General features: G+C 39.2%; 1 protein-coding gene across 2 annotated transcripts; it reads left to right on the top strand.

The window, feature by feature from the left end:
- Window positions 1-570: 570 nt before the first annotated feature.
- On the top strand, window positions 571-24,778 carry akirin1 (akirin 1). 2 transcript variants are annotated; one of them, XR_013548999.1, is made up of 6 exons: window positions 571-1,123; window positions 11,281-11,424; window positions 13,271-13,402; window positions 15,306-15,377; window positions 17,131-17,207; window positions 21,364-24,778. XR_013548999.1 is itself a non-coding variant. In XM_078423382.1 (5 exons), the coding sequence occupies exons 1-5, from the start codon at window positions 934-936 to the stop codon at window positions 21,372-21,374; spliced, it is 549 nt and encodes a 182-aa protein (XP_078279508.1). In that variant the 5' UTR covers window positions 572-933; the 3' UTR covers window positions 21,375-24,778. The 2 variants fall into 2 exon arrangements, 1 of the variants encoding a protein (XP_078279508.1); XM_078423382.1 differs by lacking the exon at window positions 17,131-17,207 and having other exon boundaries at window positions 572-1,123.
- Window positions 24,779-25,717: the final 939 nt, after the last annotated feature.

A 25,717-nucleotide genomic window follows, 5' to 3' on the forward strand; every position in this document is an offset into this window, starting at 1 on the left:
CATATTGAATGGTGGTGCAGGCTCGAAGGGCCGAATGGCCTATTCCTGCACCTATTTTCTATGTTTCTATCTAAAAAAAGGTGATGACGTGCTTTTAACCATCCAATTGAAGGAAGTTAGCAGGTGTAAATTGATAAGCCTTGCAAACTTACTTTTCTCAGGACAGTTTCACACTTTTACTATATGTCTCAGTGATGCAATAGATTTCCTCAAGTGTTTAGTTTTGAAGTAAATTGGGAGATGGGTGGAACTCAGGACTTTTAATGCTGATCCCAGCCTATGGAGGCCTGCAGACGGTTCCTGTCTCTTTAATAGTGGACCTGGAAATGATAAGGGAAGGGGAGGGGAGAAGGGGAGGGGAGGAGGTGAAATCTAAAGGTAGACAATCACGCAGAACTTAACCCTTAAGTTCAGGAAATGAATATTGGATGGGGTTGTTAGTAATTAAGGATGTGATTGTGGGGTGTGGGCGGCCAGCAGGTTTGGCTGAGGCTGGTGTGTTTTGCCTGCGTATTGGCTGCCTCCCCCCGCAGGGGCAGTGAGTGGCGCCGGCCGCATTGTGACGCGGGCGGCGCGGCTGAGGGTGAGGCTGGTGCGGGCAGTGCGGCCGGAGTCGCCATTACTGTGTGAAGAGCCAACGCTGCGAGTGGCTCTGGGGGAAGCGCCACACCGACAGGGCGGCCTCACTCCACTGTCCCCGTCCCCCCCACCAACCCCCAGCCTTTGTTTTCTACAGAAATCCACCCCTCCCTTCCCCCCACCATCCCCATCCTTCGCGAACGATAAATCAGAAGGTTATCAGTAGGTTATTTTAATTGGTGAGCGAGCGGGCGGGCGGGCCCCCGGAGCGGTCGGACGTTGCCCCCTCTCCCTTCCCGGGTCGTCGGCGTCGCGAAGCTCTGGGCGTTTGAAGCAAGTTAGTGTCGGCGGATCATGGCGTGCGGGGCCACACTCAAACGCAGCGTCGAGTTTGACGCCCTGCTCAGCCCACAGTCGCCCAAGAGGAGGCGGTGCATGCCTTTAACAGGGCCCGGCACTGGGACACCTTCACCCCAGAAGTATCTGAAGACAGAGGCGGCGGCCTTTGGAGGAGAGAGCTCATCAGCGCACAAACTCACCCCAGGTAAGGCAGCGAGGGAAGGGAAAGCGGTGCCACAGCCACAGAGCGACGGCACGGCCAGACAATGGCAGTAAAAGCCGGCATTGATACGCCTGGGTGATAGAGGGTGCAGCTTCCTAGGGAATACTCCAACCTTGCATTCCAACTCAGCTTCTTGTCGTGGAGCCTCCTGCACCCGGGTTTGTAAAATAAAACACCCCCCCAAAAAAACGTTCTTTGCCATAGTTAAACTATGATTTGCAAATTAAAAAATCGATGCAGTTGATCATTTCTTTTCTTTCACTGCCACCCACTCGGAAATGGCTGCCATTTTCGCTTAGAGTTGTCTTTGATCGGTGTTACATACACCTCGGAGGATTTTCACACGAATAAGTCAGTATTTTAATATACCATTTGTCAGGGACGTGAGGACTTTGGGTGCTGAAATGCGGTCCCCCAGCTTTGTTCCTTTTATCGTCTGTACTGGGTGTCGTAATTACCCTCGTAATGTTTAAAAAACACAATTGAGGCCTTTTATTTATTGTTTATTAGTGTGCTGGCGTAGTAATATTTGCAACACAGGAAGAAAAGAAAATGACTCGCGTGAAATATTGTCTTACAATCTTGTTATCTAGTAACCAAGTGTACACGGCAATTAAGGTCAGTTTTTAAGTGGAGCCAACGGATCTTTCAGGATAATTATAGGCGTATGTATATTGCGTTAAACTGAAACAAGGACCAATCAATCTGTGATTAAAAATGGTTGTTTTGTTTTTGAGATGAGCGATTTGCTGATGATACAAAGCTAGATGGCAGTGTGGGCTCCGAAGAGGATGCAGAACGGATTCTGGGGTATATGAACAGGTTCTGGGAATGGGTAACACCATGGGATACGTGGAACATTGAGATTATGTACTCTGATTTTCAAAGTAAAAAGAAATGAAGATTTTAATGAAATAGCGAAAGATTGGATGTTATTGGTGTCCATAGGGGCTTGGGTTCCTTGTATTTTTTGTCTTTTTTTTTTACAAAGTAGCTAAGGTTAAATCTATGTTTCCCTTAAATAAATTGGGTGCCAGTAGATTTTTTTTTGCACTGATTATATAGACTTTGGTGAGATGTCACTTGGAATATTTTGTATGGGGCTTGTCTCCCCAACTTGAGAACAATTAGAAGTGCAGCAAAGACTCAGTTTTCTGAAATGGTGTGATTGCTCTAGGAGGATTAATTGAACTTTAGTACTTTGTTCTTGGAATGTAGAAGATTGACACTTTGAAATTTCCTGTGGAGTCTGCAAAGAGTGTTCAGCAAGTTGGTGGTTTCTCGGGCGAGTATGTCCAGAACTAAGGGTTACGGTCTCAAAAACGTCAGCCGTTTGGGGAAAAAATAATTCCTCCACATGAAGTGGTAATCATTTGCCATTCCCTCCCACAAGCGAACCATAGAAGTATACTGAGCATATTGGAAAATTATTATTATTTTTTTGGTTGTGGGACATATGTAGAAAATTAGTTGAGCGAACAGATCAGCCACGTTATTGATTGGTGGAATATGTTTAACCAATTGGATTTTTATTTGATTGTTGCTATCTTGATGGAACATGTCTGTATTTCTTTAAACACAGTATGAAGTGTTCATTGATGTATTTTGAGTTTTTGTGCAGATTCACATATGTTGGGTTTTTGTGCAATTGGTGAATTTACATATTAAGCATTAATGAACCCAAAGTGTTTGTTGGATTAGTGTGCTTTAGAGTAACAGCAAAATCCTATTTTTACACTGCAATTTTTTTCAAGTTTGAACACAGCAGTGTTATCTAATTTTGTATGTGCTACAACATTTGAGGGAAGTAAATTATGTTAGAAACTGCATTTGATTATGAGATTAACTTTGTGGCAATGGCCTCCCTGCATGTGCTTTCACAGAATTGGCCCCGAGCAGACTGTTCGTTTGGTGTGTGGGAGGTGGAGATGTTGTTTAGAGAATGGTAGTGTTAAATTTTTTGGAGCAGAGTACTCCTTACACTGTAGCACCGCTGACCTGAAATGGTCATGGAAGATGCCTAAACTAGCATTTCTTTTTGAGCATGTCTCTAAAATGGCATCTTCCATCATGGAAACTTGGTTTATTGTTATTATTCTAAGGATGCCGTTCCGCATTTTTCCTGATCTTATACTTGTTATAATTTGGCACTGAAGTAAATTCCAAATTATAGCCCTGCAGTTTTTATCTCTTTTTTTACTTGGTATTTTGCTTTCTCAGTTTCTTCTTTCGTGTCAGAATTTTCCATCTCCAGTCTCATATTTTTACCTTTGTTATATGTTGATATTAGACGGTTGTCTTCTAATATTCTTTCATTATTGTCACTAAGCACTTGACATTGCCCTACCTGTAGACCTAAATGCCTCTGAACTATTTTATGTGCTTGACCTTTTTTCTATTTGCATAAACTGTAGTTTTATTTGTTTCTTTTGTGTCCGTTGTCTGGATTTTTCCATTATCTTTTGTATTTAGCTGTATGGTGAACATGTGTCAAACAACAAGGGTGAATATATTTGTCTTAAATTTTATCTTCCGGCTGGAACATTCTTTAAACAAGATTTTAGTATAGTCCATAAATTTGATATTATACATTCATAATTTTAACAGGAAATGATTGCTATTGTTAACAATTTTATTTAGCCTGAAGCTATAATTGTTTACTGACTCGTGGGCTTAAATGGAAAGGCGAAAGTCGATACTGTATTGTTTTGTATTTATTTTTGATAAATGTGCAATAAGTAAAATCCCATAATATACCCATTCCATTGAGATGGCATTGTTTTAAAAATCCGCTTGTCTGTTGCTAATTTTGAGATTTGTTCAGTTATGTAACTGTCTCAAGACATAAGTGCTGTACAAGCATTTTGAGTACATAAAATAAGGAAGCAATTATTTGTTGAATTTTCTTTAAGCTGGAGCTATGTATATCTATACAACTAGTTCATTTTCAAAGCTAGTCTTGGCATCTTGCCAAATAGCTTTTTAAACGCAGCACATTTGATGTTTTCGAAATTACATTCTAGTGCCTAAAATTAGTATTTCTCTAAGTAAAGATGCTTTACAGATCTGAGTAATTGCTATCATTAATCTATCAGCTGTATTATTCATGTGTTGCCGAATCATGAACACATTTAATTTTGTTAACTTTTAACGTTTAAAAGATTGAAATCCTATTAATATGTTCTAACATAATTAATCTGGAGAATGAAGAGCTGTCTTCAAGATTAATGAATCTTGACTATTGACTCTTTAATGACTCTTGATTCAAGAGTCTTGAAGGGAGTAATGAGTTAATATCTGAAGTTTTGGTACATTTAATTTAAACCTGAAATGCCATGAAATAACTAAAACAACTGGCAACACATCGATCTTGTATCAAAACATACACCTCCAGATTTCACCTTGTGTCTTTCGAAAGGACTGATTATATTTTGTTGGAGAAAAATACAAAGCAGCAACCTGTTTCTTGTGCAAAAATATTTACATCATAAACATCAATGCTATAGCACTACCATGTCTGCATTTGGAGCTTCAAAGGAAATTGGTTAAAAAAACAATCAATCCTTTATAAAATGTTCAGTATGGTGAATTCTGGGGTATTTTTCTTTTTCTCCAAGACCCTTGTGTTGCCTGTTGTTTTGGCTATTTCACTCATTGAATATTGTCTCATTTGTGAAAATGTTTTCCTTTACTCGATCAGCAATTTCTGCTGTCACAGAAGTGAGACCAGCATTGGAAATAAGATTCGACATAATGCTTGAGTAACTCAGCGGGGGTCAGGCAGCATCTCTGGAGAAAAGGAATAGGTGATGTTTTGGATGGAAACCCTTCAGACTGAGAGTCAGGGGAGAGGGAAACTAGGTACCTCTAGTTGCCCTCTCCCCGAAGATACCTCTAGTTGCCCTTCGAGCCAGCACTGCAATTCAATGTGATCATGGCTGATCATTTTCAATCAGTACCCCGTTCCTGCCTTCTCCCCATACCCCCTGACTCCACTATCCTTAAGAGCTCTATCTAGCTCTCCCTTGAATGCATTCAGAGAATTGGCCTCCACTGCCTTCTGAGGCAGAGAATTCCGCAGATTCACAACTCCCTGACTGAAAAAGGTTTTTCCTCATCTCCGTTCTAAATGGCCTACCCCTTATTCTTAAACTGTGGCCCCTGGTTCTGGACTCCCCCAACATTGGGAACATGTTTCCTGCCTCTGACGTGTCCAACCCCTTAATAATCTTATACGTTTCGATAAAATTCCCCCTCATCCTAAATTCCAGTGTATACAAGCCTAGTCGCTCCAGTCTTTCAACATATGACAGTCCCGCCATTCCAGGAATTAACCTAGTAAACCTACGCTGCACGCCCTCAATAGCAAGAATATCCTTCCTCAAATTTGGAGACCAAAACTGCACACAGTACTCCAGGTGTGGTCTCACTAGGGCCCTGTAGAACTGCAGAAGGACCTCTTTGCTCCTGTACTCAACTCCTCTTGTTATGAAGGCCAACATTCCATTGGCTTTCTTCACTGCCTGCTGTACCTGCATGCTTACTTTCAGTGACTGATGCACTAGGACACTCAGATCTCGTTGTACGTCCCCTTTTCCTAACTTGACACCATTCAGATAATAATCTGCCTTCCTATTCTTACCACCAAAGTGGGTAACCTCACACTTATCCACATTAAACTGCATCTGCCATGCATCCGCCCACTCACACAACCTGTCCAAGTCACCCTGCAACCTCATAGCATCTTCCTCACAGTTCACACTGCCACCCAGCTTCGTATCATCTGCAAATTTGCTATTGGTACTTTTAATCCCTTCATCCAAGTCATTGATGTATATTGTAAATAGCTGCGGTTCCAGCACCGAGCCTTGCGGTACCCCACTAGTCACTGCCTGCCATTCTGAAAGGGACCCATTTATCCCACTCTTTGCTTTCTGTCTGTCAACGTTAACCAATTTTCTATCCATGTCAGTACCCTACCTCCAATACCATGTGCTCTAATTTTGCCCACCAATCTCCTATGTGGGAACTTGTCGAAGGCTTTCTGAAAGTCTCTCTCTTCTCCCCTGACTCAGTCTGAAGGTCTTGACCCGAAACAGCCTATTCCTTTTCTTCAGAGATGCCACCTAACCTGCTGAGCTACTCAAGCATTTTACTTCTATCTTCAGTGTTAACCAGCATCTTATGGTGAAGTTGTATAATGCATCTTTCATGTTGAGTGACATTTTTGATAAAAAAATGCCAAGGGAATTGTTCAACTTTCAACTTTGTTTTGTTCAAGTGTACATCTTCTCTTTCCACTGCTATCTTTTAAATCTTAAATGGTCCCTTAAATTGAGATAAAAAACTTTTTTTCTGCCTCTATACTCCAATTGCACAGACCCCTTCAAGCCACTTACTATTGTGACTTGGAAGTATAATTGCCATTCCTCATGTGTTGCTGGGTCGAAATCTCAAAACATGCCAACCCACTGGTGGATGTGCCCTCAAGATGACTGCAGCAATTAATGAACTTGCTGTTTGAAAGCGAGCTAAAAAGGACAAACGCTTCTCATATCTAAAATAAAAAGTACTTGAGTGCAATAACCAATAGAAATTTGGAGATCGGAGAAGTGGGACTAACCTAAACTCCTTTGTCCTTGTGCCTAAATTTGAGCAATTCTTTTGATTAAAACCATAAGCAAAACAAATGTGTGGCATGTAGAAAAGTACAGCACAGGAGCTACCCCTGTGGCCCACAATAAAGGAATCTTACCCGCCAGCATGCGATCCACATGCATCTATTCCCTGCATATCAACATGCCAATCCAAAATCCTAAACGCCTCTGTTGTATCTGTCCACCACTGCCCCTGGCAGCAGGTTCCAGGCAACCACCATCCTCTGTAAAAAATGAAACTTGTCCTCCACAACTCCTTTAAAGCTTACACCCTTTCTTTCTCTATTCTCTTCACCCCCTCCCCATTACCCTTAAAGCTATGCCCTCTAGTCTTTGACATTCCCACCCTGGGGAAAATGGTTCTGACACATCTATCCTATACGCCTCATAATTTTATATACTTTCAAGTCTCCCCTCAACCTCTGACATTCTTGAGAAAACAATCCAAGTTTGTCCAACTCTCCTTGTAGTCTGAGTCTGGTCTCTACCTGAAACGTCACCCATCTATATACTAAAACTCTTGCTGTTTGTTCCTGAACTACAGCCAAAACGGCACACGATAGCGCGACAATTTTAGGCCCACCTTACCGTCGTCCCTTTGGTGCTAATGGGAGGTTTCATTGGAATCGGTGTTACATTTAAGTTATTCACATTTTAAAGTTTAAATCCATCTCCATTGGGGGGGGGGGGGGGTGGATGGAGGAGGGGGGGGGGGACACAAGAGGGGGAAGGGAGGAGGGGGATCAGGGGAGTGGGGGAGGAGAGGGTGCTGCACCAATGCAGGAGAGGTTTGGGCCCAATGGGTCCACTTGGTCTAGTTCCTTCTATCCGGAGATGCTGCCTGTCCCGCTGAGTTACTCCAGTATTTTGTGTATCTCCTTGTAGCTAACACCTCCTAACCCAGACATTATTCTGGTAAACTACCTCCGCACTCTTTCCAAAACCTGCACATCCTTCCTGAAATGGGGTGACCAGTACTCTGCGCACTACTCCAAATGCAGCCAAACAAAAGTCTGAGCTACTTCCTGACTTGTACTCCATTCCCTGGCCAATGAAGGCGAGCATATAATGTGCCCTCTTTAACACTTCTATCTATTTGTATTGTAATTCAATTACAAAAAATGCTGAAAATGTCCATTAACTCATGAGCCATCTGTAAAGAGAATTAATATTTAGGGTGATGACCTTTCATCTTTTGCTTAGGTTTCTCTGGATTGTGGATGAGTAAGGCATTTTGATTTGGAGAAACCTGAGCCACTATATATCCCATTTAACGATGAAGTAATTTAACCCATTGAGGTGTAAACTCTTCAATCATTTTCTTTCCATGTAACGATGTTGTCTAACACATTTTAATCTATTTACAACAAACGGGCCAATCTCCAGAGATGCTACGTTTCCCGCTGAGTTACTCCAGCTTTTTGTGTCTATCTTTGGTTTAAACCAGCATCTGCAGTTCCTTCTTGCACAATATTTACCATTGTTATTTCCAAATCTTTTAAATTGCTGAAGCTTCACTACTGGTCTTCAAATTGTATGGGATCTTTATAATAGGTATATCTGTCAATTTCTATATTAGCTTCCAAAAGCAATGTTTCAAGGAAACACTGTACATGGATCGGAAATGCCGTTCGAAAGTTAAAACCAATGTAGGTATTTGACTATTAAAGTGTGTCGGAAGTAACTGCAGATACTGGTTTATACCGAAGATAGACACAATGCTGGAGTAACTCAGTGGGACATACAGCATCTCTGGAGAGGGGGAATAGGTGACATTTTGGGTTGAGACTTTGACTATTAAAGTGTTTAGTTAATACAAACCTGTAGCTTTGCTTTTGGTTGAATTCAGTGTAACTAAATCAAATTCAAGAATATTTGCATGTGGCAAAATATAGAGAAACAAATTTAGTTCAGGCAATGTTGGTTTCAAGTGTTAATGTCAAATTTGCTACTTGTCACATGGAAGAGTTGAGCAGACCAGGTGCTAGGAAGCTGCCTGGTGGAAAAGTGTGAAACTAGTCATTCATTCCCTGTTGTAACATGTACTTGAGTATTGTTCTGATAACTAAAATAAAGGTGTGAGATAAGGGGAGATGGACTTTAAAAGATCAAGAACTGAATTTGGTGAAAGGTTGCTTCAACTTCATTTAAGGAACACTGTGTTTCATGAGGAATCCAATGTAGTGATCAAATGACCACAAGTATGGCCTGCTCTCTTTGCTAGTGTTAAATGAGTGAGGAAACAAAATGAAGTTGAATTGCAAAGCTATTAAAACTGTAAATAAAATCACAGATGCAAATCCAAAATAAGAATAGAAAATTAAGAATAGTAAGTCGGCTAAGTGGACAAAATAATTGTACCAGTAACTTTTTCAAATGGCAGGGATTAAAATTTGATAATATGCTCCTGCAGATGGTTAGTATTTCTGATTGGAAGATGAAAGAAAGTACTGGTATCGAAAGGCAATAGCTAGGATAGGAAATGCAGATCTCTTTGTGGGTGCATCCAGTGCAGTTGATTAGAATTTTGGTATTTAAATCCAGTAATGAAGCTATGGAAACTATATTTTCAAGTTGGGATCATGTGTCACTTGGAGGGGATTATAGATTATCAGTGTTTGCTACCTTTGCCCTCCTTGGTAGACGCCAAGGATTGTGTAGATGGTGCACATGGCAGACAGTCAATTGATTAACAGAGTGCCATTCCAGCAAGCTGCTTGTCAAGTACTCGTGTTACTGCTGCACTCATTCTGGTTGCAGAGTATTCTGTCTCATTCCTGATTTGTAGTTATGGGAAGACTGCTTCAGTTGGCGAGTCAAGTCAAGTCACTTGCTGGAGTACACCCAGCCTCGGGCTTGCTTTAGTATCCACTACTTCTGTAGTGAGTCCAGTGAGTTTCTGCTTAATGGTATTGTCAAAATATTGACTCGTATCATAGCAATGCTCTTTTGAATTTTGTGTGGCTTTGGTCAATGCTCGACTTTTTTGTGCCCAGAATGTTGTTGAGAACTTGCTGCATGCAGCCATAGATGGCTTCTCTTGCAGAGAGGTTGCAAATTGAATCGAATACTATGCAATCATCAGTGAATGTTTCCATCATTGGCCTGATTATAGGTATAGATTATAGAGACTGCCCTGAGGAACACCTGCCATTTCCCACTTTCATTTTATTCATTGATTTCAGTTTTACTAGAACACAATCTTGGATCAAGGTTTAGAACTAAGTGGGCTTGGCAAAATACAAAACGAACCTTTTGAACAGGTTATTGTTCAATTTGTCTCGGTTTAGTTACAGAACTGCATTACTGGTCAAAAAGACAGTGCTGGAGCTACTTATCGGGCTAGGCAGCATCTCTTGACATTGTGGATGGGTGATGTTTTGAGCCTGGGACCCTTTAGACTGCTCCATTCTACTGGTCAGTCTAGTTAGCAAGTTGCCAATGTTATCTTGGGAATATGGGCAAGTCACAAGACCTTTATCAGGTTCTCAGTTGTTTCTTGACCGTGTGGAGTCAAATTCCTTGAAGACGGGGTTCTGTAAACATGGATCCCAGGAGAAACCCACGGTGGATCATCAGTATGGTATTCATGGCTTAAATACCAATATTGTCATATGGATGCTTTTGTCACGGTTAAAGTGAGGGTGTGGTCCAGTAGGGTTTCCTTCATTACCTGCTGCAGATTCAAACTGGTGGCTATGTTTAACCTGATGCCATGAAATTTGAGGTTGAGAATTGATGTTGAGGATTTCCAGGGCTGCTCCTTGCTGCATCTACGGTTGCTTCATCTAGTGAACCTGTCCTGTTGTTCTTTCGGGAAAGTTTCAATTTGTGGGTGAGTCTGATACATTTTAGCTATATTTAAGTACAGTTGCCAGATGCTTCACTTTTCTTTGAAGTGGTTCTCCCAATTTGGATACCTGTCTTCAGATATTTGTGAGGGTGATTTTTGTAAGGTGGTCTGGGCTGTCCAAACCTGGTACCTAGGCCCATGACAGATGGGCTATCTGGTTTTATTTAGCTTTACTATTTTATTGGTGGTGCAAATGTGAAGCCATTCCGGGTTAACTACGTTGCTGCATGTTCAGACTTATTTAAAATCTGGATCTAAGGGACGTTAATGAATCAGGTATATTTCTAGGCTGATTCACTCGTTCCATGTGAACATTTCCAAGACTAGATTTTTGCAAATTCAAATATCTCAGCTGCCAAGGCTACTCAATAGCCCTCATTTCTAAAATCAGCCTATTTGCCTGAGTTGGGTTACTAGTACAGAGCTTAACTTCCATGGCACTACCTGACTTAAACTTAAAATTATTTTTTTTAATTTGTATCGTGTGCTGGGCTTACCTTTTAAACGGGCAGCATAAACATTGTATAGATGTATTTATGGTTTACTTACATCAATATTTGACCTTGTGACATGTAACTTTCGTTCAAGTTTATTTTTCCTCACTTTGCTTTTTCCTATTGAAATTTCAGAACAAATATTTCAGAACATCAAGCAAGAATATAGCCGTTTCCAATGGAGGCGACAGTTAGAAGGAACTTTTAATCAAAGTGAAACGAACTGTTCTGCTGAGGGATCATCTAACAATTTGTTACTAAATGCACCAAGTTCACCGGGTAAGCAAGATATCTGAAATATTTTAATCTTCTCTGGTATTTAATCAACTTAACTCCAATACTCAAACTGCTTTCCATCAAACCTCTGGGTGGCACAGTGGCGTAGCGGTAAAGCTACTGCCTTACGGTGCTAGAGACTCGGGTTCGATCCTGACTATGGGTACTTGTTTGTACGTTCTCCCTGTGACCTACGTGGGTTGTCGCAGATCTTCGCTTTCCTCCTACACTCCAAAGACGTACAAGTTTGTATGTTAATTCGCCTGGTATAGAGGTAAATTGTCCCTAGTGTGTGTAGGATAGTGTTAGTGTGCGAGGATCGCTGGGCTGTGCAGATTCAGCGGGCTGAAGGGGCTGTTTCCATGCTGTATCTCTAAATAAACTCTGGTCTCAACCGGGAAATCATGTAGGCCTTGGCAGACTGAATTGAGGTGTTCAGCGAAACAATCGCCGAGCTTGCGCTTGGTCTTGCAGATATATAGGAGAATATACAGGATATATGTATTGATTGTTTTATAAAATTGTTTTAACGGAAGACATGGGCCCACTAATTCTTTGCCAACTCTTTTTGGGGCAATCCAGTTACTCTCACTTCTGATTTTTGCTCCTATCCATGAATATTTCTTTCTTTCAAATTGACCCAATTTCATTTTGGCTACAATGAAATGTGTATGTTTTGGATCATATCTACCCAGTCACTTAAATATTTCTGCTGATGCACCTTCAGTTGTTGCCAGTTTTTAAAAGATTGGACTCTTGTGTTTAATTGTCATTTGCACCTGGAATGGACCAATGGAAGTCTTGCTGCAGCTCCATCCTTTGGTCATTAAATCTTACTCTAGTAAAATCACATTTCCTCAATTTACTTTGTCAAATGTCTGCTTTTTACATACTGCAATCAAATATACTGTATTTGATAAATCTTTGTCATTTAAATGTGTTAATCTTTTCTACTCCCTCTAACACCCAAGATCTTCTGAAAAATGGATTGATCTGAATTGGATACAATATTTTAAGTTGTGCCTCTATAAACCCCAAGATCCTGTAATCTTGTGATCATTTACATCAACACACTTGAATGTCTACATGATCTCTGCTTCTTTGCAATTGTTCAGGTCTCTATGCTGGCGCTCAAGCACTATAAATGTTCAAATTAATATTTTTCATGAACCGTTAAAGGTTTCCTTGCCAACAATGTTAAATTGGTCTGTTATTTGCAGATTTCGACTTGCACCCTTTGTTTCATACCGCTTCTGTTTCCTGGTAGGATTGGGAGATTATGGTGAACTCTTCTGGAAACTCTATTACCTTTACTCTTAATAGTGCATCCTATCTGGGCTATGTTCACTGTTTTCAAGTATAGAAAATGGTCTTGATCTTAGACAGCCATTGGCTGCGCTTGTTTGGTATTGCCACTTTGATAAAGACATCCAAATAATTTGACAACTTCAGCCATGCTCTTTGCCTCCATACAAAACCCCTTTTTTGGTCTCCAATCAATTAGCTTCCCTTGTTCCTGCAGACTTATTTTGGATTCCCTTTATTAGTTTCTAGTCTATTTCATAGCCTGACTTTAACTTTTCCCTTTTTCTTTAACTTTATTTTGTCAGTAGTCATTTATTAACTTTGTCGTTTGTCTTTCTCTGCTTTATCTTAGTTTCCAAATTTCCTTGCAAAAATGATTCTATTTGGGATTACATATCATAATTAAATTACATAATTACATTGGGATTACATAGAACGAAAACTGAAAATGCTTAAAATCATACAAAAGACCTTATCAGAGGTATGGCCACTGACTGACTTTAGCCAAATGCATATATGTAACTGAGATTTTTTTCCTTCATAGGTACATTATCAAAGAAAGATCAGCCATTGTTCACATTACGACAGGTTGGGATAATTTGTGAGCGTCTCCTTAAAGACCACGAAAGCAAGATCCGGGAGGAATATGAACAAGTTCTTAACACAAAACTTGCAGGTAAAAGCATTACAAAAGTAATACATAACCTGGAGAGCCAATAAGTTGTTTCCACATGAGATGGGTAAGACTGAAGAAAATGTTACAATGGCGAGTGTCAGTTGCGGTCACTACTGAAATCAAAATTGTTTAAAAAAAGCCACAATATTTTTTCTCTTTCTGTTGAAGCTGTTTTGTCAGCAGGTCATTTACTGAAATGTACAATACAGGAAATCGTTTGCAGTTCAATGTTAAATTATATTGGAAATATCTTTAATCTCACTTTCCTGAAAATGATGCTTGCCATTTTCTGCATTTTTTTGGAGATTAAAAAAAAAAGAATCATTATGCAGGTGATTGATGCTCAGCATGGACCTGATGGGCTGAAGAGCTGTTTTCCATACTGTATCTCTAAACTATAACTATAAAAAATAAACATCTTTGTGTTTGGACTTTTGAATGTTCATGGTCAAGATTTTTGTATTATTGCTTAGTTAAGAGATACAATGCAGAAATGGGCCCTTTGGCCCACCGAGTTCGCGCCTACCAGCGATCCCAGCACATTAACACTACCCTACACACGCTAGGGACAATTTTACATTTATACCAAGCCAATTAACCTATAAACCTGTATGTCTTTGGAGTGTGGAAGGAAACCGAAGATCTCTGAGAAAACCCAAGCAGGTCGCGGGAAGAATATATAAACTCTGTACTGACAAGCACCCATAGTCAGGATCGAACACGTATCTCTGGCGCTGTCAGGCAGTAGCTCTACCACTACACCACCCCTGTGAACAAGAGCGAGCTGTGAACTAGAATGTTCCTTCGTGATGCTAGATTTTCCACCAGGGTAAATTTGCTGGACAAGTACAAGTATCAAATCTTTATTTTGAGAAATGTTTTTTTGATTTCTAATCTGTAATTTTATTTGAAGTTATGCTGAGAGAGCCTGTTTTAATTAATGGTAGAGTAGCCATTCAGCACTGAAAGAGGAACTCTGCCCTTGGTGCCTTCATTGAAATTTCCCACTCCCTTTCACTTTGTAGTTTTGTAACTTTAATGTAAAATTGAGAGAAGTAAGGAATTGTCCTACTCAGTTATTCTTGAGTCTCTAAGCATTCTTCCCCTATGTCTTCCTGTTAATGTGCAGTATTCAGACGATGCAGTTTCAGTCATTAAACACAATTTACCCTTTGAAGAAATGTGACATTTTGTTCAAGATAACGGTTTAGATTATTTTTTTGTTGGTACTTTGCCCATTCACAGCTGAACTATGAATTAAAAAAATCCTAGAACTTTTTGATAATGGGTCAATGGTGTTTAAGCTTCCCTTGCTCATTCTGACCCACTCAAAATGCACATTTTTAGCATAGTTGCCTGTGGATATTTAAATTTGTATGGGAAAGGACAACTTTTCAGAGCATTTGTTCCGTTCCGGCTTGAGGTAAAAAAATCAATATTGAATATGACCATTAAAGACTCGTATAAAAACATTTCAAATCTTTCAATGTCCTTCCCAGGTTATAGCAGTAATCTATTCCTAAGATCTGTTCATAATCCGAGCACTTACTAACTTGGAAACGTGGCTGTGAACAGAATTCCCATATGACAGAAGTTGCCTGTGGCAGCTGGATAACTCACCCACTCTCCCTCTGACTCCCAGATTCTTGTACATATGTAAGAGCTGTGTGTGAGTCGGGTGTTTGTAAGTTGAGGAACACCTGTAATGAAAAATGTGCAAATATGTTGGCAATCCCCATAACTAACCAATCTGTTTTGTTGATTGGAATATGGATTAGTGTGCATAGTGAAGGTTGTAACGTTCTCAGTTGAATCAACTCCAAACAATTTTAAATAAATCTTATTAGACTGTTGGAATTGGGTTATATTATGGAATAGTTTAAATATTTGCTTTTTGTTTCAGAACAATATGATGCTTTTGTGAAATTCACACATGACCAGATTATGAGACGATATGGAGAACGACCTGCCAGCTGTAAGTGGACATTTGTGAACTTTGTAATTTTGAATTAAAAAAACTCATCAGATAGATGTGAAAGTAAAGAGTAATTTGCCTTCACATTCTGAGCTCAGTTGATGGTCACAATGTGACTGACCATTGTGGATTAACTTTTGCAGTTCAAATTATGAAAGCTGAAAAGCAATTTAAACTTTTCAGCAGCAGTATATCAGCTAGCTTTAAATCAGTGATATTTGAAATATACTTGTATGTAGTTTGGACCCAAATAGGTTCCGAATTTGGTGAAATCATGCACTGGGAGAACAAAGTCACCAGAAGTGAAGTTTCTGTTTAATAATCATGATTTTTAAAAAAAATTGTGGGGGATGGGTGGGTGCGGGTTTGGGATGGTAGTAATCTATTGAATTAACTCTTGGGCACTCTAGTCCTTGTGATAAGCATGCTTTCAAGTGGGATTGTGTGATGAATACATAGTAGCATGAGTAGGCTATTTGGCCCTTATTAAGAATGTGGCTGATTTCACCTCAATACCATTTTCCTGCAGTATCCTTGTGTCTTTTGATCCATTTTAATAAACAAAATTATCAAAATGTGTTTCTGAACGACCTTAATGACTAAACCTCAGCCTCTGTGGTAGAAAATTTCAAAAAATTGTCACCCTCTGAAGAAACATATTGTCTCAGTTGTGACATAATTATTGCACTTGACTTAGTTCAGTGATAGAATTTCCATCTGAATGGGATATGCCTGAGTCTTTCAGTTGATTACCTGTACACGGTGAAATGCTCCCAGCAACTGGCACAATGTATGTATTTGTCAGGGTTGGGTGTTCTGACTGGAAGGTAACGTGCTAGTCAGAGAATTTGGTCCAGTATGACTGCAAGTTGCATATTTCTTGCTTTTGTAACTTACAGGGAAAGTGCAAAGAATCCCATTGCGATTAGCATAGACTGTATAAATTAAAGGGATTGAGTGCGCCAGTGCATCAGCCATGTGGCTTCTGAAGTTTTTCTAGTCGTCTACAGTATTGAAGTAGTTGCTGGATATCACAGGTGTATTGATGATAAACCCTGTGAAAACTAGTTAACATAACTTGACCAAAAGCCAGGCTTGGATGTTCAGGGCTTGCAGCTTGTTGGCATGAGCCTCTTCGTTGTTCAAGAAGGAGCTGAATGAAGTATTGCACTGCAATCATTAGCAAACCATTGCAATTTTGTGTTTTTGCACTCTAGAATAAGTAATTGTAATAGGCCTTGGATATTTTGAGATTCTTGTTGCAGTATTGATATGAAACTAAAGTGTCATTTATTGGAGTAACTTCCTCCATATTCTTGATTTCTGCTTCTGAGATTTCTTGCTGTCAAATTCTGCTAGATTACAAGAATGGCCATTTTCACCCGTAGTCGGCTTGTTTGGTCATGTTTGATCAAGGGATAGAGAATTATTCTTGAAGTCGACTTGATTATGTTGGGTGAGCAGATGGAACTTTAAAATACTGCTGAGTAATTCTATGTTTGGGAGTAGGGCAAATTTTGGATTTTTTTTGTAGACTGGGCAATCCCTCATACCCCTCCCCAGTTTGCTAGATATCAGTGCCTCTCTGTTCTTGAACATCTTAGCTAGGGTGTAGTGTGTTCTGGACCAAGAATGTTACTGTAACCTGTAGTTCTGCAGTGCACTGGGATCCATTCATTAAGGGATTGCTTGGTTCATTCAATCATCGCATTATCTCTTTTAACACTTTTTATTCTATGTGTGGGTGTCACAGGTCAACATTGATTGTCCATCCTTGATTGCTCTTCAGGATGGTGATGACCTCTGCCTTGAACTGGTACAATATGAGTGGTAGGGAACTCTCCCAAACCTGTTACATTTTGACCCAGTTCTAATGAATGTTTTTTTTCCAAGTTTTGGCTAATGTGACTTGGAGCAGAGCTTCTTGGTGGTGATGTTCTTGGCATTATTCTGCTAGGAAGTATTGATTGGGATTTTTGGGAGATGTTATAAAAGCAATGCATCTTATGGATGATCTTGGTGAAATTAGATGGTAGAAGATTAATTGGGTAACAGTTAAGCAAGTAGTTTATTCTGCATCTAGAAAAAAAGGTAAGCAGAAAATGGCCTTTGAAACTGAGAATTTGGTGTCCATGTAGTTAGGATTCTTAAGATATAATTGCAAGTTGGAAATGCAGTGGGAATATGAAGTTTGCTACCACAAGTATTAGTCGAGGTTGCAACAAAAATGAGTGAGCTTGAAAAGAATATTTAAGGGGTTAGTTAAAATTTTGCTTGAGAGCTGTGAAAGTTGTACTTTGTTCGTTTTGGTTCTTTTTTTCAAAAATGGTGTGGCAGAAAATATTTATTTTGAAGGGAGAATTAGAAAGAAAGCCAAGGATTGATTTGTTCAATGACCACCAGAAAATGAAATGGATAGAAGGACAAACTTGGGCAGAATTCATCTCGTAACAAAATATTAATGCTTAATCTAAAAGTAGAAAAAAAAATATCCAGTGTATCAGGCAGCATCTTTGTACAGAGTTGATGCTTTGTGTCATCTGTTTCAGATTGTCACCATTTTATGCCTCCAGCCAAGCCTTTACCTCCTTCCTTTCACTCGGCGTCAGCACCGCCACTTGATATTCAATCTATACATTTGTCTTTCTGCTCCTCACCCTCAAAAGAACTCAAATTTACTTCATATCTAACATTTCCCAGTTCTGAAGAAACATTAATCGTTTCTCTTTCCACTACAATAGTCACTTATGGAGCTGACACGTGAGTGGATGTTTCAGAAGTATTCTGGAGGTAGTTTTCATGTCTTTACATTCCAGGAAAGCATCTTTTGAAACAAAGCTGATGCACAAAATCTAAACAGAGCACCCACCAGGTGTCAACAGACTGCTTGTCATTCCTGGCTTTGATCCTTGGCTGAAATATATTTGTTCAGCCTGGTTAGCACAGTTGCCTGTGGATTTTCATACGTGATAGTGGCTGTGATAATGATATGTACTTGATCTACAGTGAGTCTAATTATGAGGTCCTGTGCAGTAGGTTTGCCAACAGTTCCCTCTGCTTAAACTCTGTTTTGTTCATCCATTACTTCTGTATGAAAGAAGATTAGCTGTTTTTGGAGTACTGGAGAGCAGATGGCATTTTGTGGACCACCACTGTGTAAATTATTGCAATCAAGAGATAAGCTAAAGGGGGAATAAAGAGCACCTTTTTCCCTCAAACCTGACTAGCTATGAATGGATTGGCTGAAATTGGTGCAATTTGGGTTTTATATTCTATAATATAATGTTTTGTTTTAGTTTAGAGATACACTGCGGAAACAGACCTTCCAGTCCACCAAATCCGTGCTGACCAACAATCACATTAGTTCTATACTACACATCAGGGACAATATACAATGCCCTCCATAATGTTTGGGACAAAGATCCATCATTTATTTATTTGCCTCTGTACTCCACAATTTGAGATTTGTAATAGAAAAAAAATCACATGTGGTTAAAGTGCACAGGTTTTAATAAAGGCCATTTTTATACATTTTGGTTTCACCAGGTAGAAATTACAGCAGTGTTTATACATAGTTCCTCCATTTCAGGGCACCATAATGTTTGGGACACAGCAATGTCATGTAAATGAAAGTGGTTATGTTTAGTATTTTGTTGCATATCCTTTGCATGCAATGACTGCTTGAAGTCTGCGATTCTTGGACATCACCAGTTGCTGGGTGTCTTCTCTGGTGATGCTCTGCCAGGCCTGTATTGCAGCCATCTTTAGCTTATGCTTGTTTTGGTGGCTAGCCCCCTTCAGTTTCCCTTCAGCATATAAAAGACATGCTCAATTGGGTTCAGATCGGGTGAGATTGACTTGGCCACTCAAGAATTGACAATTTTTTAGCTTTGAAAAACTAATTTGTTGCTTTCACAGTATGTTTGGGATCATTGTCTTGCTGTAGAATGAACTGCCGGCCAATGAGTTTTGAGGCATTTGTTTGAACTTGAGCAGATTGGATGTGTCTATACACTTCAGAATTCGTTATACTACTACCATCAGCAGTTGTATCATCAATGAAGGTAAGTGAGCCAGTACCTTCAGCAGCCATACATGCCCAGGCCATAACACCCCCACCACTGTGTTTCACAGATGAGGTGGTATGCTTTAGATCTTGGGCAGTTCCTTCTCCATGCTCTTGTCATCACTCTGATATAAGTTAATCTTTGCCTCATCTATCCTCAAGACCTTTTTCCAGAACTGTGCTCTTTTAAGTACTTCATGGCAAACTGTAACCTGGCCTTCCTATTTTTGCGGCTAACCAATGGTTTGCATCTTGCAGTGTAGCCTCTGTATTTCTGTTCAAGAAGTCTTCTTGAACAGCGGACAGTGATCATTGACAAATCCACACCTGACTCCTGACGTGTTTCTGATCTGTCGGACAGGTGTTTGGGGATTTTTCTTTACAGAGAGAATTCTTCTGTCATCAGCTGTGGAGGTCTTCCTTGGCTTGCCAGTCCCTTTGCGATTAGTAAGCTCACCAGTGCTCTCCTTCTTAATGATGTTTCAAACAGTTGATTGTGGTAAGTCGACGGTTTGGTTGATATCTCTAACAGTTTCATTCTTGTTTCTCAGTTTCGTAATGGCTTCTTTGACTTTAATTGGCGCAACTTTGGTCCTCGTGTTGATAAACAGCAATAAAAGTTTCCATGGGTGATGGAAAGACTGGAGGAAAGAATAGGTGCTGAGAGCTCTCTTATACCTGCATTAAGGAGGCATTTAAACACACCTGAGCAATTACAAACGCCTGTGAAGCCATGTGTCATGGTGCCCTGAAATGGGGGGACTATGTATAAACACAGCTGTAATTTCTATATGGTGGAACCAAAATGTATAAAAATACCCTTTAATAAAATCTGACAAAGTGCACTTTAACCACATGTGATTTTTTTTCTCTTTAACAAATCTCAAATTGTGGAGTACAGAGGCGAATAAGTAAATGATGGGTCTTTGTCCCAAACATTATGGAGGGCACTGTACAGAAGCCAATTAACCTACAGACCTACACGTCTTTGAAATGTAGTGGGGGGGAAGGGGAGAGAACCAAAGTACCTGGAGAAAGCCCACACGGTCACAGAAGGTAGAAAAACTGCACAGAGTCAGAATCGAACCCAGGTCTCTGGCATTGTAAGGCAGCAACTCTACAGCTGTGCCACTGTGCTGCCCCAAAGTGAAAGGCGAATGCTGCACATTCAAGGGTTTTTAAATCCTAAAGAATAGATCAGGGATTTAAGAACTATGTGGGGCTCGCAGAACGGAGATGTGGGGCAGATCGGTCATGATCATATGGAATGACAGCACAGCCTTAAGGTATTGGGTGGCCTTCTGTTCCTGGTTTCTGCATTTTGCTTTCCATAATCTTGTGCAAGTAGATGCAATTGGCACTACTAATTTATGATAATGAAGTTCTAATATTGCCTTGTTTTCTTTAAAGTAGCATAAAACATATACAGTAATGTGCATGATGAATTGCAGTAACCTTTATTTGAACTTGATTGAGTACATTGAACTGTGATCGAAACGTATAAGATTATTAAGGGGTTGGACACGTTAGAGGCAGGAAACATGTTCCCAATGTTGGGAGTCCAGAACAAGGGGCCACAGTTTAAGAATAAGGGGTAGGCCATTTAGAACTGAGACGAGGAAAAACTTTTTCAGTCAGAGTTGTGAATCTGTGGAATTCTCTGCCTCAGAAGGCAGTGGAGGCCAATTCTCTGAATGCATTCAAGAGAGAGCTAGATAGAGCTCTTAAGGATAGCGGAGTCAGGGGGTATGGGGAGAAGGCAGGAACGGGGTACTGATTGAGAATGATCAGCCATGATCACATTGAATGGCGGTGCTGGCTCGAAGGGCCGAATGGCCTCCTCCTGCACCTATTGTCATGGGGACATTACTAAATATTGGATTTTTTTCCTCATTTCATAACTATTTTCTTTTCTTGCAGATGTGTCCTGAAGCATTTTGTGCTTGAATGGGTGTTGGCTTTCACCTCGAGTCAGCTGCTGTACTTATGAAAACTCGTTTTGGTGCCATGTTTTTCCCAACTTCAACTTGAGGGATTTTAACTCTTCATCGCTGGCCCACCCTACCTCTTGTAAAAATGAAACTGCTAACTCTGCTACTGTGAGAATAACCTGCCATTTATTTCCAGTTCAAGAAGCTGAGTACCAAGCAACAGTTGTTAAACCTGCCTTTTTAAGAAGTGGCACTGAAAATGGGAATGTTACCTTCAAACCTTTTTGAAAGGATTAAAGTTCTGTCACAAGTGATTTAGTCTGAATTTTGAATGTCATTAAAGTAGAAATTTGTTTCTCTGATCTGAAAAATAGTGCACTACAATATTCCTGCAGAAATCTCCCTTGTAGAATAGATTTTATTTTTTTATTCAGTAGTGTCAGCTGCAAACATTTTGTATTGTTATTACCTGACTGCAGGTGGTATGTGCGTATCCAATCAAGTAATTGGATTTAGAGTTTGAGTTGGGTAAACTACAGTAGGATTTAAATTCCACAGATGAACTGAAACAGACTCGGTGTGAAATATTACCTGTTCTTTCGTGGTTAACTGGCTGATCACACAGGAATTGTACGCATAGGTATTGCCAAATGGATGATCTGGTTTCAAATTGGGTATGGAGTGGTTTGTGTCAAGAGTTTGATGGAACCAACTTTACCTTGTGAAAATGAAGAAAAACAATCACTTGTAAACTGATGTTTGTCATTGTATTTTGGTTAAAATTGTCTAAATGGCCTTAAATACCCTTGTGCTTTTTCTTTAAGCCTTGTTTTGTGGCGGTGATCTGTTTAAATGAATGTAACCCTTTTTACCATGTGCACCAGCAGTTTTAAATTGGCTCTAAATTTGTGCCAACATTTAAGAATGGGGTAGGTTTGTAAGATGTGAACTGTTTTTTAAGCTGAAGATTCTTCTAATTCTCACTGGTATTGGGCTTGAGCTTGGTCAGTATGATTTTCTTGCTGTCTTTCAAATACAATGTATTTGATCTCAAGATGCATGAGAACCATAGGCAAAAATTCAGAAACCGGATTATTTGGTATATTTTGGAGAAATTTGGTATAGTGCAGACTTAATTTGAACGCTTAATCTCAGAGAACTCCAAATCCAGCTGTTGATCATCTGTATCCAAACTGTGGGGGTGAGGGATTTTCACTATCCCATTAACAGATACAAAAATGAATAGTGGCATTGCAGAGACAATTGTCACCACAATCCCTTTGGGGTGGGGTGGGGGTGGGAAGAAGAGAATGAGGTTAGTTTAGTTAGAATGAATTCTAATTTTTTCTTAAAAGCATACCTAACCAAAGTGCAACTTTTACCTTGCTCTTTGTACATTTTTGCCCTGTATAGTACTAACAAGCTTAGTTTAAAAAAAATAAAACTTGACATACACCAGACATCTCCTTTATCCTTTTTTGATGTAAACATTTAATATTTTGAAACTTGGGGATTTGAAAACCTGTTTGCAAATTGATTTTGTAACATGCAATAGTCTTGGATGTGCTTGTTTGCTTGTTTTAAAAAAAATCTACATGGTTTAGTTGACTTCTGTTAATAAATCTAGTGGCCTTATGAAAACAGCCAGGTAAACCTGTTTTTGGCCTCGGTTGTCAGAGTTAAGGTTCTCAGATATTCATTATCAGTGATATTAGTGTTTTTATTAATGAAAACATAGTTACTTTGTATAATGAGGGTTCATATTGGCAGTTGCATACCTCCTTTGCATGACTAACCACATATTTTCATTGTGATGTTCATTATAAAAGGAAGCATGCTGTTGAGTTTGGAGCTTGCATTTTTCTGACACCTTGCCATGTAGCTGCATATGTGAAGGGTAATTTAGGATGATTTGTATTATAGTGATGCTTTTCAGTTGTGTTCATTTTTGCTATTTAATGGTAATGGCATTTACATGATTTGAGTACACTTGTACCATTGAAATTGGATAGTTAAGATTATAACTTTAGTCATTCAGTATCGTGACTATTTAGTTACACCTGAACGCTAAGATCAATGTTACAGTTTTCAGTGGTGTAACTGGAACAACAAAATTTTGGTTATTAGCGCTAGTGATAACGGTTGCAAGTACAGTACAGTCCAGGGCTACTTGAATGAATGGGCTGGGGGTGAATATTGATCAGGTTGGTCAGTGTATTGGTAATTGTTTATATATGCTTGCCCTTTCTGTACCTGCCTGTATCCCCTGACAATATCCTTTTTCTCAAAAGTTCAAGTTCCACAATGGTATCCAATACATCATGTATGAATGATTCTAATGTCATTTTAAATCAGAATATTCTGTATTTCCAGGCTGTAGTTGTGCTCAGTGATTTTCTTTCCAATTGGACTAGAGCCCCATTTTTAAAAAATCACTGCAACAGGAGTTTTCTAAATAATGCACTGAATTCATTCAATAATTTTACTCTTTTCTAAACTTACATGGAAAATTTAAAGTCCTGAGCTAATTAGGTCAAAAAAGAGTTACATCTGTCGGGTTGCGATTGGGCACACCTCTTATCTTCAAGTCCTTTACACTGTAATTTGAAACTTTATCGTAGGGAAAAGCTAAAATGAGGATGCTAGATATAAATATTGCTGTAACTAGAACAGTGAGCTTTGCTTTCTGAAAGTGGTTTCTGCAAATCCTACTGTGGGAGATTACAAAGAGGAATTTAGTAAGTTGATTTTGGTGGTAGTAACACAAATGTTTGTGTGCATGTATTTAAAACCTTTCCTGTATGTTTATACTTTCTACTTTCTCTCTTCTAATTTTTCTACAATCCTGCTGTGGTACCTTCCCCCAGAGTATTACAGAGGTCACAAAATAATGGCAGTATAAAGTGATGGCTGATTCCTGTTGCATTAGAACATCCAGCAAGTTTACTTGCTGGATATAAATGACAGAATAAAGGTCAACATTGAGACTTGTATGTAGCTTTTTAATTTTTGGGAGTTTAAAAAATAATTGTCAGTGCTTAGAACTAGTTTTCTCATAGGTGTTTGTTTGGAATACATATTGGAATCTGAGATCTAGGTTTTAAAGAGCAGAAGGAACACACTTGTTCTAAACACTTTCAAACACTTTCATGGAATGTCATGACTTTAGAATGTGTGCTTACCTAACATCCAGAACAGACAGTGGCAAAGCTATTGCCCCTCGACATAGCAAATCATAGCCCTTCTGTCGAGGTCAAATTTGCTATTTGTGTTCCATGTAATAGATGTACTGTTTGTGGAGACCATGCCTTTGTCAAGAAAGTTACTTTAATTCGCCATTCAATGCCATTTGTTTCATTGAAATTCATTAAACAAATACAATACCAACTGATTCTCAATTTTGTATATGTGAAAGGGTTATGTAAAATCTGTTTTTAACAAAACTTAAATTTTATTCCTGACCACGGCTATTTTTCAAAGTAACCCTCAAATAGAAATTGGAAAAATGTAGTGAGGAGCAGTGGGCTTGGTGAAATTATCCAAATGTTTTTTTAATATCTTGGAATTAATAATGCCAGAATGTGCAGCACTATGGTTTGATGACAAAAGACGACAGCTGCTGGAATCCTGAGCAAAAAGAGTTCTGTGGAACCTGGCGGGTGAGGCAACATCTGCAAAAGGAATTGGGCAAACAATGTCTTGGATCAGGAACTTTTATTATATATATAAATGCTTGATTGTATGATGACCTATCAATGTGGTTATAATTTTGGTGTTCCTCTTTTAACCAAGGATAATGTCAAACATTTATTCTTGCAATAATATTAGTGCAAGTAGTGCATCCAATTTGAAGTAAGTTGCATTTTGCTGGGGATATTACCATATTACAAGAAAATGTATTGCAATTTAGATGGCATGTCCTCTTTTGTAAATTTCTCTGAACTGTAGTAACAGGACCACTTGAAATATCCCAAACCTACAGTATTTTGAAATGTTATGATGCTTTTTGCATTTGAGTAATCTTTCCCAGTGCTAATATCCTTGCTTTTAGTGACTTGAATATGGATGCTTTTAATTTACACATCCAAGATATCTTGTGACTATATGTTTGCAGAATTGGAAGTTAAAATTTTAACACACATGAAGTGAAGCATTTTGACAGAAAGAAGCAATTTTGATTTGGTAGCAAATTCTGTGAAGGAACAAGAACCTGGGATGAATGTAGTGGAAGACACCAATGGCATTTACACACCATGAATGTTAATCTTCCTGTATTACACTTGTGTCTTAAACATATGAGGCAATTACATGTTTGTTCTTTAATAAGCAATATGTTACATTTG

This window comes from Rhinoraja longicauda, chromosome 27 (assembly GCF_053455715.1).
Source record: "Rhinoraja longicauda isolate Sanriku21f chromosome 27, sRhiLon1.1, whole genome shotgun sequence".
Classification (NCBI taxonomy): Eukaryota; Metazoa; Chordata; class Chondrichthyes; order Rajiformes; family Arhynchobatidae; genus Rhinoraja; species Rhinoraja longicauda.